This window comes from Nematolebias whitei, unplaced genomic scaffold (assembly GCF_014905685.2).
Source record: "Nematolebias whitei isolate Nwh7 unplaced genomic scaffold, NemWhi1 Nwh_scaf_604, whole genome shotgun sequence".
Classification (NCBI taxonomy): Eukaryota; Metazoa; Chordata; class Actinopteri; order Cyprinodontiformes; family Rivulidae; genus Nematolebias; species Nematolebias whitei.
Genome location: NW_023619149.1, coordinates 7742 through 8265, shown reverse-complemented (window position 1 = coordinate 8265; position 524 = coordinate 7742). Strand labels below are relative to the sequence as shown.

The following is a 524-nucleotide window of genomic DNA, read 5'->3' as shown; positions in this document are numbered from 1 at the left end:
AAGCACCAACAACTGCAACTGCAGCACAAACAACCACAACACAAGCATCTACAACTACAACTGCTGCACAAACAACCACAATTCGAGCATCATCATCTACAACTGTTGCACCAAAAACCACACCCCAAGCACCAAAAACTACAACAGCTACACCAACAACCACAACTCAAGCACCAACAACTACAACTGCTGCGCCAAAAACCACAACTCAAGCACCAACAACTACACCTGCTAAAATAACAACTGCAGCTAAAGCACAAACAACAAGTCAAGCACCAACAACTATAAATGCAGGACAAACAACCACAAACCAAGCACCAACAACTGTGACTGCTACACCAACAACAACTGCTGCACAAACAACCACAACTCAAGCAGCAACAACTGCAACTGCTACACCAACAACCACAATGCAAGCACCAACAACTACAACTTCTACACCACCAACCACAACTGAAGCACCAACAACTACAACTGCTGCACCAACAACCACAACCCAAGCACCAACAACTACAACAGCTACA

General features: G+C 44.8%; 1 protein-coding gene across 1 annotated transcript in view; it reads left to right on the top strand.

Moving 5' to 3' along the window:
- LOC119429349 (mucin-5AC-like) overlaps positions 1-235 on the top strand; it is a gene marked incomplete at its 5' end in the record, with an annotated part of 1680 nt that extends 1445 nt beyond the window's left edge. The window contains one exon of the mRNA XM_037696995.1: positions 4-235. Within this exon, the coding sequence (XP_037552923.1) occupies positions 4-235 (232 nt within the window). The remainder of the gene's footprint in view (positions 1-3) is intronic.
- Between the last annotated feature and the right edge of the window lie 289 nt (positions 236-524).